Source organism: Bombina bombina, chromosome 3 (assembly GCF_027579735.1).
Source record: "Bombina bombina isolate aBomBom1 chromosome 3, aBomBom1.pri, whole genome shotgun sequence".
Lineage (NCBI taxonomy): Eukaryota > Metazoa > Chordata > Amphibia > Anura > Bombinatoridae > Bombina > Bombina bombina.
The window spans coordinates 370,714,215-370,732,310 of record NC_069501.1 but is presented as its reverse complement, the minus strand read 5'-3'; the positions used below and the strand labels follow the sequence as shown (position 1 = coordinate 370,732,310).

The following is an 18,096-nucleotide window of genomic DNA, read 5'->3' as shown; positions in this document are numbered from 1 at the left end:
ACCGAAGGCAAAGAGAATGACTGGGGTTTATGGGAAGGGAAGTGATACTTAAAGGGACAGTCAAGTCCAAAGAAAACTTTCATGTTTCAAATAGGGCATGTAATTTTAAAAAACTTTCCAATTTAATTTTATCACCAATTTTGCTTTGTTCTGTTGGCATAGACCTAAAAGGCTGCCTCTTTTATCACATGCTTATTAATTTTCTTTTCACAACAGGGGAGAGCTAGTTCATGTAAACCATATAGATAACATTGTGATCACGTCTGCGGATTGTGGCAAACACTGCACTAATTAGCTAAAATGAAAGTCAATAGATAATAAAATGTCATGTAATCAGGGAGCTGTCAGAAGATGCTTAAATACAAGTTAACCACAGAGGTAAAAAGTATGTTAATATAACTGTGTTGGTAAATGCAAAACTGGGGAATGGATAATAAAGGGATTATCTATCTTTTAAAACAACACAAAGTGGTGCTCTTTGAATCCTCCTGCTGTCCAGGAGTGATATTCCCAACAGTAATTGATGAAGTTGTGGTCTAACCATATCTTAGGAAAGAAATTGTATTCTCTATCCGAATATTAAACATTTTTCGGTTTCATGTCCCTTTAATGTAAAACAACTTTTCTCATACAACAGATTTCTCAATTGTCCAGCAATTTGCAGGACTATTCCAAACTGAGAACTCTTTCCTTCTGCCTACTGTTCCTCCTTTCTTTCCTGGACTATTTAGGTCCAGGTTTCTCAGTGAGAAACCCTGGAATTACCTATTAACACTCAAGTACTATTCAGAATGACCAAACTGCACAACTAAGCTGGCCACATCCCTCTGAACTGTCCTCAACTTTATCTTAGGAATGCTTTGTCCTGTGCCCAGACAACCCACGCTACACTCTATATAGCCCCTTAGTCCCAGGTTATAAAAAAAATAAAGACTAGGAGCTAAGAAAATTAAGTATATAGTTTTGTTCTTCATTGCATCAATGTTTTTTAGAATCTATAACAAAAAAAGATTTATTAACTTAATAGAAGAGGTGGGTAGTAGTCTTCTTGTCCATTGAACAGATGGAGGAACCTCTCAGAAGTATTAATAGGTGTCAACCTAACATTCATACAGTATACCCCCCTTCTCTTCATACTTTAGTCAGTTCCTGCATTGCCAAGCAAGAACCTATTTTGAGTGCCTTTAAACCTAAAAGGATGAAGAGAATGGAAACTCTTACAAACTATGAAGTCTATCCATGTTAATCTGCTGTAGGTTAAAAGGAAGCCTTCAAATCCATTTCAGTAGTATCATTCAAGCAATAATATGCAACCACAACAGTATACATATAATGTAGTTTACATGATCTTTCCACAATAAACAGAATTTTTATGTATGAAATCTTGTTTATCTGTGGAGTTTGTTCTTATACTCTCCTATAGGGGCTTCTGAAGCACCTTTTATCATAGCAAAACAACATATTGGTAAGTTCCTACCCAACAAGAAAGGCTGAAGCAGTGCAGGAATTATGGAAAAAAAGAGAGTGAACCAATAATAACATGCTATTCTATCCTAATAATGCACATGACAAACCTGTCCGGACTTCAAAAACAGACTCTGCAATATGCTACAAACTGGTCACTTAAACAGTGCAGGAGCTCATTTGGTTCTCTATTTGCAGAGGACATAAGATAAACATACTTATCAGGCTTTTACAAGAGTAAAAATAAATATTTTGTATGCAGATCTTTTGCAATGCAGTGCATAACTGCTGATATATACCATACATACTGTATATAAAACAAATCCCATAACTTTCACATCTCTTTAACAAAGGCAAAAACAGGACACAGTTAAAGGGATACTAAACTCAATTTTTTTTCTTTTAGGATTCAGATAAAACCTGCAATTTGAAGCAACTTTCTAATTTACACCTATTATCAGTTTCTCTTAGTTCTCTTGCTATCTTTATTTGAAATGCAAGATTCTAAGCTAAGCAGCCGGCCCATTTTTGTTTCAGCACAAGGGTTGCGCTTGCCGATTGGTGGCTAAATGTAATAGGAGTAAATTAGAAAGTTGCTTAGATAGGATGCTCTATCTGAATCATGAAAGAAAAAAAATTGGGTTTAGTGTCCCTTTAAAGAGACTGAAACCCGTCTCCCAAATCACTTACACCCCATAATAAAAAATATATAAAACTGAAGATATACCTAAGATGTAACCAGAGCTGGACTAGAGCGAAAATTATTTGCATTGTCTTTCCTGCTTCCTCAAACATATGTTGTCCCTTAATCTATGACTAAGGAGTCCTCACTGAAAGTACAGCTAGTGACCAAAAATTGCCTTAGATATAATCCACAGATTCTCATAATTCTTAAAGGGGCAGCAAGTAATAGGCTACAGAAAGCCCTAAAAGGATGTTCAGTGATCACCATGCCTTTACAGCAGAAGGAAATCCTTCACAAGGAGGTCACAGTCGTCTTGACAACAGAACAAACCAAACACACCCACCACTACAGGATGTAGGGGGGCTACATCAATAACACTTTAAATGTCTAGAAACAGAACTAAACCTAGAAGGAAGTGGACAAAATATATTGAGGAAAAGAAAAGTCAAGACGTCTATGAAGTTTCTACCTACGCTTAAGTTATGTAAGACTAAATACCTACCAGTGAGCTTCCACAAGTAATCACGAGAAAATCAGAGAACTATAGCCGTTTACATAAAAAATAATGTTACAAAGGATACATATGGACTCCCAGTTCTCCTCCACCTTCTGCAACTGTCTCAATTATTTTTTTCATAACTTCAGCATGTCTGGGAAAAAAGCAAATATGTTTACATTGTTAGTCTGCTGTATAATAAATGCAAATATTTTGAACCCACAAGAAAAACAGCAAAGCATGCAACTTAACAATATCAACTATTATTATTTAGCTTCAAACCTGCAAATACCCCATCATAAATTATGAAAAAAGACAACTGGAGTATTAGATAAATATAATTTCATGTATACAAGGTTAATGGTGTGAAAAACTATTCTGCATTTGAACAATTCAGGTAATAATCAGTATGTATAAAGGCATCTGGGTAGTTTACAAAATGAAAAAATATATTCAAATTAAGATATTTGTATATCTTGGTTCTTACCCCTGGGTACTACTCACCAGCGAGTGACCACTTAGAGACTAAATAAATTACCAATCCCTTTCCACCTTAAAGGGACAGTACTGTAAATTTATGTTGAATTGTTTTTATTGAAGTTTTACATATAACAAAAACAAGTAAAATCAAATAATATAAAATAAAATAAAATAAAATACATGTGTCAATCGTTTTTCTTCGTAATGTTCATCTTTTACAGTATATAACCTTAGCTGAAATAAAATCTATCCATAGTTTACAGATCAGTGAAAACAAGGTATTTATGTGCTCTATACCATCCTTGCGTTTGTCCTCATTGAGGGCCCCGGCTCTTGTTTTAAATTGTAGGGTCTGGGGCATGAGTATTATTCTGGGTGGTTTTTCTTTTTGACTCATGGTACATTACAAAAGGTTCCCATCTTGTAAGGAATCTTTCAGTATCGTTAAGGGTTTCAGCTGCTGCGCTTGCCATATTGTAATGATACTCTAATTTGTTATAGATAAAGGTAACGTCAGGTGGGGTGGATTTCCAGAATTGGGCTATGCTGATTTTAACTACCGTGCATACCATCATGACTAGTTGAAGGTGGGTCTTTGGAATTCCTGGGATTGGGAAATGAAGCAGAGCTTGCTCTATCGTTAATGTTATTTGTTTTTGGAAGATTGCACTTAATAGTCGTGAGGTGTAGTCCCAGGTTTTCTTAATTTGCTCACATTCCCACCACATGTGGATATATGTGCCTCTTTCCCCGCACCCTCTATAACAAAGCTGTGTTAGTGAGCCCCCTGTTTCATGTGTCCTTGTGGGATGGAGGTACCATCTAAATGCAATTTTTATGAAATTTTCTCTAAGTTGAGCGTTCTGCGTAAAGGAGGCACCATTTTTAAGGTTTGTAAACCATGTTTCAAGTGGCCAGACTTTACCTATGTCTCGTTCCCATCTATTGATGGTTTGTGTTTTTTCTTTGTTTTCTGTGGAATTAAAGATTGAGTATAAGGTTGATATCACTCCCGATATCTGAATGGTTGTAAGGCATAGTGTTTCTAGTTTTGTGTTTGGGGGGGGTTTCGCCATACCTAGTATCTCAATCGCCCTCGACCTCAGTTGCAAGTAATGATACCATATGTTTTTGTCACTAACATCTAGGTTATGATATTGTTCAAAAGATAATACTTTATCAGCTGTAATCACGTCAGCTATTCTATAAAGCCCTTTATTGGACCATTTCTGCTGAATCTCTATGTCTATTGAGGTACCAAGCGTTACTAAAGGGGTTAGTGTGGATCTATCTCTGATAAGAGTGTATTTCGAATTTAGATATTTCCAAATGTGGATAGTGTGTTCAATCGCAATAAATTTTCTGTTATGTTTGTGCTTTGAGAGATGTGGGGCCCAGAGCGCCCGGGAAAGGAAGTTTGTCTCTAGAATGTTCGACTCAATGTGGGTCCAACTCTTCTTACTATTATCTTTAAACCATTGTATGGTCTGTGACATTCTTGCGGCATGATAGTATGAGATTAAATTAGGCACTCCTACCCCTCCTTCGTTTCTAATTGTACACATTACTTTTCTGTTGATCCTGGCTTTTTTCCCTTGCCAGATGAATTTTAGTAAATCTCTTTGTAGTTTGTGTAATTCTGAGAGTGGGACAGAGATGGGGAGGGCTCTAAACAAGTATAATATTTTGGGTAATAGTGTCATTTTAGTGGTAATAATTCTGCCGTACAGAGATATTTTAAGTTTAGTCCATTTACTGATTAAATCTCTAATATGCTTGAACATAGGTGTATAATTAGATTGGTAGAGACTATGTATGTTAGTTGGAAGATTTATCCCTAAGTACTTAATATTCTTCTTGGCCCATTTAAATGCAAAATTGAGTTCCAGTAGTTTTTTTGTATGCTGTGGAAGTTTGATGCTTAAGGCCTCGCACTTGTCTTCATTTATTTTGTAACCTGAAAGGTTACTGAATTGTTGCATTATATGATATAGGGGGGGAAGAGATAACAGTGGTTTAGTCAGTGACAGGATGATATCATCCGCGAATAGGGATAATTTGTGGTCTGTTACTCCATCGTTAATACCTGCTATATTCTGATCATCTCTTATTTTAATTGCCAAAGGCTCAATACAGAGGGCAAATAGTAGGGGGGATAGTGGACAGCCTTGGCGGGTGCCGTTCTTAATTTGTATTGCTTGGGACTGGTAGCCAGATAGCCTAATGAATGCCGTAGGGGATGAGTAAAGATTGGTGATCGCGTCAAGAAATTCACCCCTAATACCTGTTTTCTTGAGGACCGCAAACATATATTGCCAATTAACTCTGTCGAACGCCTTCTCTGCATCCAGAGCTAGAAACAGAGAAGGCGTCCCTCTGACTGTGGCGAGATTAATCAAGTCTATCACTTTACGGGTGTTGTCTGGAGCTTCTCTACCGGAGACAAACCCCACTTGATCTAAGTGTATAACCTTGGTAAGTAGAGGGTTTAATCGATTCGCCAATATTTTGGTGAATAGTTTTCAGTACTGTAAATTTAAATGTACACCTATACTAAATTTTTAAAATACTGCAGTAATGGGTACAAGGTCCAGAAAAATAAATTGCACTCCCAGTAGTGGTGGGAAAGATTGGTACTTAATTGTTAATTTTAAATTCTTTTTTTTTTTTTTTTTACAGATAAGGATGCCTTTGTTTTTATATAAAGTGATACAACAATAAAATCTGCTCTCCCTGCAACTTTTTTTCCATTGTAATGGTTTGTGGTTTCAAAGAGCTATATTTTGCGTACAAAAATAAACCTAGAGGATAGATTTTCCATACACTGCAACTGGTGTAACAAATCATTGGAACACATATTAAGGGGAAACACATTTTACAGTACACTATCCCTTTAACGGTGGCTCCCTTACTGACCCCCCTTCATTTTTTTTGTTCTGTTCAGAACAGGGTGGACAATAATAGAGTAAGGAGCCTAGTGAGTATTATCCAGGTATATGAGCAAAGATACAGAAATGTATGCATTTTGGATATAAATACTAGTTATCTTGGCTCTCTCTGGTCCTCACCATGGATGCAAAGTAGACAAAAACATAATTTATGTAAGAACTTACCTGATAAATTAATTTCTTTCATACTGGCAAGAGTCCATGAGCTAATGACGTATGGGCGATACAATCCTACCAAGAGGGGCAAAGTTTCCCAAACCTCAAAATGCCTATAAATACACCCCTCACCACACCCACAATTCAGTTTAACGAATAGCCAAGTAGTAGGGTGATAAAGAAAGGAGTAAAAAGCATCAACAAAGGAATTGGAAATAATTGTGCTTTATACAAAAAAAATCATAACCACCATAAAAAGGGTGGGCCTCATGAACTCTTGCCAATATGAAAGAAATGCATTTATCAGGTAAGTTCTTACATAAATTATGTTTTCTTTCATGTAATTGGCAAGAGTCTATGAGCTAGTGACATATGGGATATCAAATACCCAAGATGTGGAACTCCACGCAAGAGTCACTAGAGAGGGAGGGATACAAATAAACAACAGCCATATGCTGAAAAATTAATCCACAACCCAAAATATAAGATATTCTCATGAAAAAAAGAAACTTAAAACATCAGCAGAAGAATCAAACTGAAACAGCTGCCTGAAGAACTTTTCTACCAAAAACTGCTTCTGAAGAAGCAAGTACATCAAAACGGTAGAATTTAGTAAATGTATGCAAAGAGGACCAAGTTGCCGCTTTGAAAATCTGATCAACTAAAGCTTCATTCTTAAAAGCCCACGAAGTGGAGACTGATCTAGTAGAATGAGCTGCAATTCTCTGAGGCGGGCCTGACCCGATTCTAAATAAGCTTGAAGAATCAAAAGCTTTAACCAAGAAGCCAAGGAAATAGCAGAAGCCTTCTGACCTTTCCTAGAACCAGAGAATATAACACATAGACTAGAAGTCTTTCTGAAATCTTTAGTAGCTTCAACATAATATTTCAAAGCTCTCACCACATCCAAAGAATGTAAGGATTTTTCCAAAGAATTCTTAGGATTAGGACACAAGGAAGGGACAACAATTTCTCTACTAATGTTGTAAGAATTCACAACCTTAGGTAAGAACTTAAATGAAATCCGCAAAACCGCTTTCACCTGATGAAAAATCAGAAAAAAGAGATTCACAAGAAAGAGCAGAAATCTCAGAAACTCTTCTATCAGAAGAGATGGCCAAAAGGAACAACACTTTCCAAGAAAGTAATTTAATGTCCAAAGAGTGCATAGGCTCAAATGGAGGAGCCTGTAAACGCCCTCAAAACCAAATTAAGACTCCAAGGAGGAGAAATTGATTTAATGACAGGCTTAATACGAACAAAAGCCTGTACAAAAACAGTGACTATCAGGAAGAGTAGCAATCTTTCTGTGAAATAAAACAGAAAGAGCAGAGATTTGTCCCTTCAAAGTACTTGCAGACAAACCTTTATCCAAACCATCCTGAAGAAACTGTAAAATTCTAGGAATTCTAAAAGAATGCCAAGAGAATTTATGAGAAGAACACCATGAAATGTAAGTCTTCCAAACTCGATAATAAATCTTCCTAGAGACAGATTTACGAGCTTGTAACATAGTATTAATTACGGAGTCAGAGAAACCTCTATGACTTAGCACTAAGCGTTCAATTTCCATACCTTCAAATTTAATGATTTGAGATCCCGATGGAAAAACGGACCTTGAGACAGTAGGTCCGGCCTTAACGGAAGTGGCCAAGGTTGGCAACTGGACATCCGAACAAGATCCGCATACCAAAACCTGTGGGGCCATGCTGGAGCCACCAGCAACACAAATGATTGTTCCATGATGATTTTGGAGATCACTCTTGGAAGGAGAACTAGAGGCGGGAAGATATAAGCAGGTTGATAACACCAAGGAAGTGTCAGCGCATCCACTGCTTCCGCCTGAGAATCCCTGGATCTGGACAGGTATCTGGGAAGTTTCTTGTTTAGATGAGAAGCCATTAGATCTATTTCTGGAAGACCCCACATCTGAACAATCTGAGAAAACACATCCGGATGGAGAGACCACTCCCCTGGATGTAAAGTCTGACGGCTGAGATAATCCGCCTCCCAATTGTCTACACCTGGGATATGAACCACTGAAATTAGACAGGAGCTGGATTCCGCCCAAACAAGTATCCGAGATACTTCTTTCATAGCTTGTGGACTGTGAGTCCCACCCTGATGATTGACATATGCCACCGTTGTAATATTGTCTGTCTGAAAACAAATGAACGTTTCTCTCTTCAACAGAGGCCAAAACTGAAGAGCTCTGAAAATTGTTCTAAAATATTGATTGGTAAAGTCGCCTCTTGAGATTTCCAAACCCCTTGTGCGGTCAGAGATCCCCAGACAGCTCCCCAACCTGAAAGACTTGCATCTGTTGTGATCACAGTCCAGGTTTGCCGAAAAAAAGAGGCCCCTTGAACTAAACGCTGGTGATTTAACCACCACGTCAGAGAGTGTTGAACATTGGGATTTAAGGATATTAATTGTGATATCTTTGTATAATCCCGACACCATTGATTCAGCATACAAAGCTGGAGAGGTCTCATGTGAAAACGAGCAAAAGGAATAGCATCCGATGCTCTAGTCATGAGGCCTAAAACTTCCATGCACATAGCCACTGAAGGGAATGACTGAGACTGAGACATGCCGCAACCAATTTCAAACGTCTCTTGTCTGTTAGAGACAGAGTCATGGACACTGAATCTATCTGGAAACCTAAAAAGATGACCCTTGTCTGAGGAATCAAGAAACTTTTTGGTAAATTGATCCTCCAACCATGTTTTCGAAGAAACAACACTAGTTGATTCATGTGAGATTCTGCAGAACGTAAAGACTGAGCTAGTACCAAGATATCGTCCAAATAAGGAAACACCACAATACCCTGAGTAGGGCACCCAGAACCTTTGAAAAAATTCTTGGAGCTGTTGCTAGGCCAAATGGAAGAGCAACAAATTGGTAATGCTTGTCTAGAAAAGAGAATCTCAGGAACTGATAATGTTCTGGATGAATCGGAATATGAAGGAAAGCATCCTGCAAGTCTATTGTAGACATATAATGTCCTTGCTGAACAAAAGGCAGAATAGTCCTTATAGTCACCATCTTGAAAGTTGGTACTCTTACATAACGATTCAAAATTTTCAGATCCAGAACTGGTCTGAATGAATTTTCTTTCTTTGGGACAATGAATAGATTTGAATAAAACCCCAGACCTTGTTCCTGAAAAGGAACCGGCATGATTACCCCTGAAACCTCCAGGTCTGAAACACACTTCAGGAAAGCCTGAGCTTTTACTGGATTTACCGGGATGCATGAGAGAAAAAAATCTTCTCACAGGAGGTCTTACTCTGAATCCTATTCGGTACCCCTGAGAGACAATGCTCTGAATCCATTGATTTTGGACAGAATTTGCCCAAACATCCTTGAAAAACCTTAATCTGCCCCCTACCAGCTGAGCTGGAATGAGGGCCACACCTTCATGCAGACTTAGGGGCTGACATTGGTTTCTTAAAAGGCTTGGAGTTATTCCAATTTGAGGAAGGCTTCCAATTGGAAACCGATTCCTTGGGGGAAGGATTAGGTTTTTCTTCTTTATTTTAACGAAAGTAATGGAAACTATTAGAAGTTTTAGATTTACCCTTAGGTTTTTTTATCCTGAGGCAAAAAAACTCCCTTCCCCCCAGTAACAGTTGAAATAATAGAATCCAACTGAGAACCAAATAAATTATTACCTTGGAAAGAAAGAGATAGTAATCTAGACTTAGATGTCATGGACATGGATCTAACATCAATTTTGATATCAAAAATTGCATCACAAATAAAATGATTAGCATGTTGTAGTAAACGAACAATGCTATGTAAGTCAGAATCCAATTCTTGCTGCGCTAAATTCTCCAACCAAAAAGTAAGTTGAAGCAGCTGCAACATCAGCCAAAGAAGTTGCAGGCCTAAGAAGATGACCTGAATATAAATAGTCTTTCCTTAGATAAGATTCAAGCTTCCTATCTAAAGGATCTTTAAAGGAAGTACTATCTTCCATAGGAAGAGTGGTTCGTTTAGGAGAAATAGCCCCATCAACTTTGGGGATCTTTTCCCAAAACGCTATTGAAATTGCTGGTAAAGGATACAATTTTTTAAACCTTGCAGAAGGATTAAAAGGAGTACCCGGCTTATTCCATTCCTTAGAAATCATATCAGAAATAGCATCAGGAATAGGAAAAACCTCTGGAGTAACCACAGGAGGTTTAAAAACAGAATTTAAACGTTTACTGGTTTTAATATCAAGAGGACTAGCTTCCTCAATATCCAAAGTAATTAACACTTCTTTTAACAAAGAACGCTTATACTTCATTTGAAATAAATAAGTAGATTTGCAGTGTCAATATCTGAGGAAGGATCTTCTGAATCAGATAGATCCTCATCAGAGGTGGATAATTCATTAAGATGTCGGTCATTTGAAATTACATCAACTTTATGAGAAGTTTTAAAAGACCTCTTACTCTTATTAGAAGGTGGAAATGCAGACAAAGCCTTCTGAATAGAATCAGTAACAAATTATTTAAAATTCATAGGTATATCATGTACATTAGAAGTTGAAGGAACTGCAACCGGCAATGTACTATTACTGATGGATACACTATCTGCATGTAAAAGTTTATCATGGCAACTATTACAAATGACATTAGGAGAAATAATCGCCACAATTTTACAACAAATGCACTTAGCTTTGGTAGAACCGATGTCAGGCAACAAAGTTCCAACAGATATTTCTGAGGCAGGATCAGATTGAGACATCTTGCAGAAATGTAAAAGAAAAAACAACATATAAAGCAAAATTATCAATTTCCTTATATGACAGTTTCAGGAATGGGAAAAAATGCAAATAGCATAGCCCTCTAACATAGAAAAAGGCAGGGAGACATGAGGCTAAAATAATTTTTATTTAAAATATTTAAAATGACACTGTCACTTTAATAATTTTATATTTAGGAATGGAGCTCTGTTCCATACTAGCAAGGGAAAATTATACACAGAAATTAAAATAGAATTTCCTTAGGTGAAGGAAATCCAACATAAACAAATGGACAATGTGATTACAGATACAATAAACCCATAATGAACGGATGCACATGTAGGACATGATACAGGGAAGGTTCTGAATAACGAGCTTGTTCTCAGACCTGAAAATTCTTTTTTGGAAACATGCCAGAGAAACAAGAGACACACTCTGTTTAATACACGCTCTGATGTAATGTACAGTAAAATTACAGAAGATAACGACTGGGCACACATTTTGGAATGTAAAATATCAGAATTTGAATAATAAAGTGATTTAGCCCTTTCTAGCTTCCTTTGCTATTGGGCTTGCATCTGAAAAAAGCCGTTCAGAAAGAAACTATTACTGCAAAATGGCGCCTCTCCGTTCCGTATTGAGAAAAGAAGGCGGGGTCAAGTGGTCGGACCCAGAGGAAAAAGAAATGGCGCCGCTCCACATTACTACTGAAGAAAAAAGGCGGAGACCTAGATTAAGAAGAATGGAGCATGTTCCACGCTACATTCCATAGCCGAAACCGGTACACAAAATAAGTAAAAAAAAAATGTGTTCATACGAATCCAGAGCAGACTATTTCGCTCTGCAAACTATGTAATGTGCAGTAAAATTACAGTCATCACCATACAAGTTCTTCCTACTCTGAGGATTTTATATAACAAAGTAGTCTAAACATAAAATAAGAAGCTAGCAATACAGAACCCGCAATAGAGGGTTAACTCCTTCCTGCCCTGAAGGATATTATCCCCTTGTCTCCATAACACATGCATCAGGGCCTTGCTCTCTTCCGTAAAAACCCTTATCCCTAAAGAATTTTGAGTCCCAAATTGAATAGCAGGGAGCCTTAACCCCTTCAGTGCCAGCCTTCTAGCCCCAGAAGAACAAAAGACACTTACCTGCATTCTAGCTGTCCGGCAGTCAGACGACTCACAAAATAAGAGAGGATGCCACTCCACAAATTAGTAATTAAAGTCCTCTACTGCAAAATATAGGTACCACTTATGGTTGTTTGCCATTGGAAGATTAAATTGTGTATCCATGAGGTCAAGGCAAACAACAAATATATTTAGAGGAATTAACTTCAAAATTGAATAGAAAGATTGTCTTTAATCCTGCAACTCTAAAAGCATGAAACTGTGCCATATATCTAAGAATAAGAGGTTACCATCTAGGTCTAGGAGTTGGTGACATAAAAGTAATCTGGAGTCAACCTCACAGTGTTGTAGTAATAATCCTTAAACTCATATTCAAAATACGTAACCCAGAAAGATGTAACCTTTTTCAGAGTTGAATGAAAAGAAAAACTGTTCCTCTGACAATTTTGGAATTCTTTATCTTTAACAACAGAATTTTTCTTCCATTGTCTCTTAAAGCTCTAGAATCATTTGTAGCAAATATATTTTTTGTTAGAAAGCAGAGATAGAAATGTTCACCCAAAGGAAAAATGTTTAAATGGAAAGTCTACTCCAAAAATTGTATTCTTTAAAAAGATAGATAATCCCTTTTTATCTATTCCCCAGTATTGCATAACCAACATGGTTATATTAATATAAGTTTAACCTCTGTGATTACCTTGTATCTAAGCCTCTACCAGCTGCCCCCTTATCTCAGTGCTATTTACAGACTTGCATTTTAGCCAATTAGGGCTGGTTCATGGATAACTCCACGAGAGTGAGCACAATGTTATCTATATGGGACACATGAACTAGCAGTTTCTTCCTGTGAAAAGCTATAAAAATGCACGGATTTAAGATGTGGTCTGTAGTGGCTTAGAGACAGGCAGATGTTTAGAGGTCTAAAGGTTATAAAGTATATTGATATAACATAGTTGATTGTGCAGAGTCTGAGAGGTAGAAGCTTAAAGGGTATATGAGATAGTGCTCCTTTAGTAAAAACAAAATACCTTAGCTACCGGTTCAGAGAACTTGGCCAAAATACTGGAGATTTTTTTTTAGCATTTTTGCTATCACTCCATTTAAACAGAAATAGAACATTTAAAAATAAACAAACAAACAAAAACAAAAACTATATATATTTTTTTAAGTATACAAACCCAGGTCTTGATCTAGGTTCATTTTTGTATATTTCATGCCACCATTTCACCGCCAAATGCGATAATATAAAAAAATAAATAAAAATCATTTACTTTTTCACAAACTTTGGGTTTCTCACTGAAATTATTTACATACTGCTTGTGCAATCATGGCACAAATGATTGTAAAAGCTTCATTCGGATCCCCTTTGATCAGAAATAGCAGACATATTTTTTTTTGCCATTGCTTTTTGGTAATTAGAATGCCGCTAATTGAAGCTGAACACCACACTTCTATTATTCCTGGCAGTGAAGGGGTTAATCAGGTAGCTTGTAAGGTTAAAGGGATAGTATAGTCAAATTTAAACTTTCATTATTCAGATATACTATGCAATTTTAAGCAACTTTCTAACTTACTCTTAAGCAACTTTCTAACTTACTCGTATTATTATTAATATTTCTTAATTCTCTTGGTATCTTTATTTAAAAAAGCTGGAATGTAAAGCTTACAAGTCGGACCATTTTTGGTTCAGCACCTGGGTAGTACTTGCTGATGCCAATCAGCAAGTGCTACCCAGGTTCTGAACCAAAAATGGGCCAGCTCCTAAGCTTACTTTCCAGCTTTTTTTTTATATAAAGATATCAAGAGAATTTAGAAAAATTGATAATAGGAGTAAATTAGAAAGTTGCTTAAAACTGTATGCTCTATTTGAATCATGAAAGATTATGTTTGAATAGACTATCTCTTTAATTTTAGCTTAAGTGTAGAGATTACCCATACCTGGCACCTCCTACTCCCTGATTCCTCCAAAACAGCTCTCTTCCCTCCCTCATGTCCCACTGGTCACCACCATCTTGGGTACTGATCCCCCCAAATATCTCTCTAACCCTCCGCCTCCCACTACTTGCGGTCTTCTTTAGTACTGGCAGCTATATGCCAGTACCTATAAAACACTTAACATTTTCTGCAGTGAAGTGGTCCACCCACTTATCTCCCTCCGGCAATAGTTAGGGACCCCCCCCACACATTTTTTCTGTAGTGAAATGTCCCCCCACTTCCCTCTCTTCGGCAATAGTTAGGGACCCCCCCCACACATTTTTTCTGTAGTGAAGTGGCCTCCCACTCCCCCCCCCCCCCCTCTGGTAATAGTTAGGGACTCCCTTACATTTTTTCTGTAGCGTAGCCCCCCATTCCTTCCTCTCGCTTTATTATTTTTTTTCTGCTGTGTTTAGCCCTCCCACTCCCTCCCCCCTCTGCTGCTGGACCGCCCACCTGCCTCCCGGTTTCCCTCCCACACTTCCGGCCGGCACTAGCAGATGATCGTTACAGAGGGTGTCATTGTCTGTAATGATCAGGCATCTGCTTTTATATGGCACCAATCAAGCAAATTCCCGATGCTCAGGAACTCCAGCTCTCGGTTGTAATTTTACAGCCAAGACTGCTGGAGTTTCCTGCAGCTACAACGTATATATATCTTATTGGGCTAAGGGGTTAAAGCAACCTATTATTTTTATTTCATGATTCAGATAGAGCATTCAACTAGGCTTCATTCTTTTGGTATAATTTGTTAAAGAAGTAGCAATGCACCACTGGGAGCTACTGAGTTTATCTAGGTATGCTTTTCAAACAAAAGGATAGCAGGAGAACAAAGCAAATTAGACAATAGAAGTAATTTGGAAATCAATTTCAAATGGCATGCTCTAGCTGAATCACAAAAAAAAAAATTATGCTTACCTGATAAAATTATTTCTTTGACACGATCAGTCCACGGATCATCTTAATTACTAATGGGATATTCACCTCCTGGTCAGCAGGAGGCGGCAAAGAGCACCACAGCAGAGCTGTTAAATAGTTCCTCCCTTCCCTCCCACTCCAGTTATTCGACTGAAGATAGGAAGAGAAAGGAAAAGCCAAGGTGCAGAGGTGTCTGAAGTTTACAATAACCCACAACCTGTCTAACAACACAGGGCGGGCCGTGGACTCATCGTGTCAAAAAAGAAATACATTTATTAGGTAAGCATAAATTTTCTTTTTTAAGACACGATGAGTCCACGGATCATCTTAATTACTAATGGGATTCAATACCCGAGCTATAGTACACAGATGATACGGGAGGGACAAGACAGGGAACCAAAACGGAAGGCACCACTGCTTGAAGAACATTTCTCCCAAAAGCTGCCTCGGCCGAGGCAAAAGTGTCAAATTTGTAGAACTTTGAAAAAGAGTAGAGAGAGGACCAAGTTGAAGCCTTGCAAATCTGTTCCACAGAAGCTTCGTTTTTGAGCGCCCATGAGGAAGCAACAGCACTTGTGGAATGAGTCGTAACCCTCTCAGGAGGCTGCTGTCCAGCAGTCTCATATGCAAAACGTATGATACTCTTCAGTCAAAAAGAAATAGAAGTAGCCGTAGCTTTCTGTCCCTTACGTTTTTCTGAGAAAACTACAAACAAAAAAAGAAGACTGACGAAAGTCCTTAGTTGCCTACAGGTAAAACTTTAAAGCACGGACCACGTCCAAATTGTGCAGAAGTCTTTCCTTCTGAGAAGGAGGATTAGGACACAAGGAAGGAACCACAATCTCCTGATTAATGTTCCGATCAGAAACAACCTTAGAAAGAAATCCTAGTTTAGTACATAAAACTACCTTATCTGAATGGAAAATAAGATAAGGAGACTCATACTGCAATGCTGAGAGCTCTGACACTCTCCGAGCAGAAGAAATAGCAACAAGAAATACAATTTTCCAAGATAACAACTTAATATCTAAGGAATGCATAGGCTCAAACGGAGCCCCTTGAAGAACTTTTGAGCACTAAATTAAGACTCCATAGAGGAATAACTGGTTTGAACACAGGCCTGATCCTGACTAAGGCCTGACAGAACGATTGAACATTTGGAAAATCCGCCAGACGTTTGTGTAACAAAACAGATAAGGATGAAATTTGCCCCTTTAGAGAACTAGTCGATAAACCTCTCTCAAAACGCTCTTGGAGAAAAGACAAAATTCGAGGAATCCTAACTCTACTCCATGAGTAGCCCTTGGATTCACACCAATGGAGATATTTACGCCAAATCTTATGATAAATCTTTCTAGTAACAGGCTTACAAGCCTGAATCATTGTCTCTATAACAGAGTCAGAAAACCCCCGTTTGGATAAAATTAAACGTTCAATCTCCAAGCAGTCAGCTTCAGAGAAACTAGAACTGGGTGAAGGAAGGGCCCCCGAATCAGAAAGTCTTTCCTCAACAGAAGCCTCCAAGGTTGTAGAGATGTCATCTCCACCAGGTCTGCATACCAAATCCTGCGAGGCCAGGCCAGTGCTATGAGGATCACTGAGGCCCTTTCCAGTTTGATTCGAGTAAAGACCCAAGGAAGTATGTATGACTGAAGGTCCAAGGAACCGTCAGAGAATCCATCAGTTCCGCCTGGGAGACCCTGGACCTCAACCTGTATCTCAGGAGCTACGCAATCTGTTGAGATGCCATGAGATCTAATTCCGACTGACCCCGCTTGAGAATCAGGCTGGAGAATACTTCCGGATGGAGTTCCCCTCCCCCGAGAGAAAAGCCTGCCTGATCAGAAGGCCTAATCCCATATGTCCATCCCTAGGATGCGGATTGCCGACATGTAGCTAGAATGGGCCTCCACCCACAGAATTATCTTGGTTACCTCTGTCATCGCTAAGGAACTCCTCGTTCCTCCCCGATGATAGATGTAAGCCACTGAAGTTATGTTGTCCGACTAGAACCTGATAAACTGGACCGAGGCTAACTGAGGCCAGTCCAGAAGAGCATTGAAGATTGCTCTCATCTCCAGAAAGTTGATAGGAAGAACAGACTCTGAGTCCAAACTCTCTGAGCCTTTAGGGAACTCCAGACTGCTCCTCACACTAGAAGGCTGACGTCTTTTGCGCAATCGCCCAAAAAAGTCTGAGAAAGCAGGTTCCCTGGGAAGATGATCCAAAGACAACTACCATGGAAGAGAATGCCTTGTCTCCTGATCCAGTAGTATTCACGGAGACAAAACTCTGTTCCATTTCCCGAGCATGTTTAACTGCAGAGGTCTGAGATGGAACTGAGCAAATGGGATGATGTCCATTGCCACCATCAGCCCGATTACCTCCATGCACTGAGCCACTGATGGCCGAAGAGTGTGCCGAAGAACAAGACAAGTATCAATGATCTTTGATTTCCCAACTTCTGTCAGAAAAAATCTTCATTGATAGGGAATCTAACAGATCCCAGAAAATTACCTTAAATTTAGGACTCAGGAATTCTTTCCCCGATTTACTTTCCACTAGTGAGAACGCAGGAATCAAATACCATGTCCGTGTGCAAACTTGTTTGATGAAACAAAATTGCCTGGACTGGGATGACAACTAAATATGATGCTGCAATGCACCATGAAAATTCTGTAAGCTGTGGCAAGACCAAAGGAAAGAGCCATGAACTAGAAGTATTCGCCCAGAAAGGCAAACCATAGGGACTTGTGATGATCTCATAGATGGGAACATGCAGATACCCGTCCCTTAAAACTTGTCAGACATTGATTCTCCAGGATCAAAGGAAGTATTCACGAATAAATTCTACCTAGAAAGGCGGTACTATTTAGATTCCGGAAATCTAACGTTGGTCTGAAGGTTCCCTCCTTCTTGGGAACCAAAACCAGATTGAAATAAATCTCAGACCCTGTTCTTGAACCAGAGTTATCACTCCCCGAGGGGAGATGACTCCTACCCAATGAAAGGAACCCTTTCTCCTATCTGATTCCAGATAATATATATATATATATATATATATATATATATATATAGGGTACTTGTAAAATACGGCTAATCAC

At 38.5% G+C, this 18,096-nt stretch overlaps 1 protein-coding gene across 1 annotated transcript in view; it reads right to left on the bottom strand.

The window, feature by feature from the left end:
* The window catches only part of ATG3 (autophagy related 3), a 166,487-nt gene that overhangs the window by 11,554 nt on the left and 136,837 nt on the right, over positions 1-18,096 (bottom strand). The window contains exon 12 of the mRNA XM_053706504.1: positions 2,731-2,799. Coding sequence (XP_053562479.1) covers positions 2,731-2,799 — 69 coding nt within the window. The remainder of the gene's footprint in view (positions 1-2,730; positions 2,800-18,096) is intronic.